Below are 1,926 nucleotides of genomic sequence, written 5' to 3'. Positions count from 1 at the left end.
TATATATATGCATACTGTATGTGGAATAAATATTTTTGTTCACGTTTACAATGTAAGAGCCATGAAAAGATTATTTACATTTATTCTTTTTCTTCACTTGATTTATTTTTGCAGCTTTATGCTGCCAGTTTGACTGGAAACTAGCCTCTCTGATGGATTTTTAAACAAAAATGATTTGCATTATGCGTCAAAGGCTTTCATTTCGATTGTTATGGTTTAGGCTTGACACTAAAGTGATGTCATATTTTCCTTGGCTTAAATGGTGCCGTCCCACAATTCATAGGGAGCGGGAGCAGGAACTTTATGGCCCAAAGAAACGTGGACCTAAACCAAAAAACTTTGTACTAAAGGTTTGAGTTTTCTTAAAACTTTCCTTGAAATGTTTCCATTTTCTAATTGAAAAAAATATAAATAAACTTTCTGTCTGATGCTTTAGTACCTCCCAGTCACATTTGCTCTCCGTCTATCTAGGCACGGGCACAGGCGGGTGATAGACCTCGAAGCTCAAATACCAGACGCACTCCACCTCACACCACTGCCAAGCCTCCCGCCTCTTCCTCTTCTGCAAGTTCATCCTCTTCCTTCTCCACCGCTCCAACCCCCAGAGTGCACTCTCTCGCCGCTGCTCATAAACTGAAGAAAGACATCCATCGTTGTCATAGGATGTCTCGACGACCTTTGCCACGACCCGACCCCCTAGGCGACTCCACTGGATCCACATCCTCATCCCGTCCTCCCATCTCTCCGTTCTCTGAAACTGTCCGCATCCTCAACCGCAGGGTCAAACCGCGGGAGGTTAAGCGAGGACGTATAATCTTGAACCTGAATGTCATTGACAAATCCGAAAACAGTGGAGTAACAAGTAGAAGGTCACCACAGTCATTTGCGGGGCGGGCGAAAATCCCATCCCGAAATCGCATCATTGGGAAAAAGCAGGGGGACATGCCTTACAGGCCGTTCCAGCATCCTATGAAGATGTTGGGCTTCCCGATGTACGGCCAGCCGTTTGGGCTCCACCCCTGTGGGTCAATGTCCTCCATGGCCAATGAAGAATCCAACACTGGAGCCAATCGGAGAGGTGGAAACTGCTGTGATAGCCATTCCTCTGCTAATGCGCAGAAGTTTCAATATCAGCCTCCACCTTCTCCATCCAGCTTCAGTGGGTCTAACAACAGCTCCCCTTCACTTCAGAAACAGCCGACTCAACCTGAAGCTCCTACGTCTCCAACTAAATTGGATTCTGCAGCCTCCTCACGTTCCAGAGATGCCTCCCAACCTCCCCCAAAGTCCAGCTCTGTGCCATTCCTCCCTTCCTCTCTTGAAGATGAAGACCAGGGCTCTCCGAATCTCGCCACTTCTCGGGGCAGAAAACGGAAACTTCGTCATCGAACCCAGGTGGGTCAAGCTTCGGTCTGCCAGGTTAGTGACCGCACTACCACCCCACATCCTGAGGAAAATAGGGAGCCAAAAGAGGGGGATCCCGATTGGAACCCTGAAATGGCACCCAGCTGTACCAATGTAGTCGTGACTGACGTCACCACAAACCTTCTCACAGTCACCATCAAGGAATTCTGCCATTCAGGAGCGGGTTCTGAACCCTCTTCCCCTTGCCAAGCTGACAACCCACCCTGTCCCACCACAGCTGCCTCTTGAAAGTTACCCTAAACGTTTCAGACAAAAATATATGCCCATTAAATCCCATGAGAACTTGCCATAATGATATTCATGCACCTTAAAATAGTTGGCGTTAATGAAATTAAAATGTATTTTTGGTGAAATTAAGATATATTGAAGTATTATTTAAAGGCAGGGGTGCTTCCCTTGACCTCTACATTTTAAACAACATGCTATGATGGTTTTGTAGTACTTCATGCTTTTCTTCCCCCTCTTTTTTCCCCAGTGATCCTGTCTTTCCACAGCCTTTTT

General features: G+C 46.5%; 1 protein-coding gene across 1 annotated transcript; it reads left to right on the top strand.

Moving 5' to 3' along the window:
- Positions 1-236: 236 nt before the first annotated feature.
- On the top strand, positions 237-1,920 carry LOC107576933 (chromobox protein homolog 6-like). Its single transcript, XM_016263053.1, has 2 exons — positions 237-350; positions 472-1,920. The coding sequence occupies exons 1-2, from the start codon at positions 237-239 to the stop codon at positions 1,651-1,653; spliced, it is 1,296 nt and encodes a 431-aa protein (XP_016118539.1). The 3' UTR covers positions 1,654-1,920.
- Positions 1,921-1,926: the final 6 nt, after the last annotated feature.

This window comes from Sinocyclocheilus grahami, unplaced genomic scaffold (genome assembly GCF_001515645.1).
Source record: "Sinocyclocheilus grahami isolate Dianchi unplaced genomic scaffold, SAMN03320097.WGS_v1.1 scaffold4676.1, whole genome shotgun sequence".
In the NCBI taxonomy this organism is placed as follows: Eukaryota; Metazoa; Chordata; class Actinopteri; order Cypriniformes; family Cyprinidae; genus Sinocyclocheilus; species Sinocyclocheilus grahami.
The sequence above is the reverse complement of the archived record's forward strand: the minus strand, read 5'-3'. Positions and strand labels throughout refer to the sequence as shown.

Bases quoted from the DNA above. Each gene is read 5' to 3' on its own strand.
- LOC107576933 (XM_016263053.1), top strand. From the start codon at position 237: ATGTCATATTTTCCTTGGCTTAAATGGTGCCGTCCCACAATTCATAGG. The intron at 351-471 runs GTTTGAGTTTTC...CCGTCTATCTAG, and splicing joins CAAAAAACTTTGTACTAAAG to GCACGGGCACAGGCGGGTGA.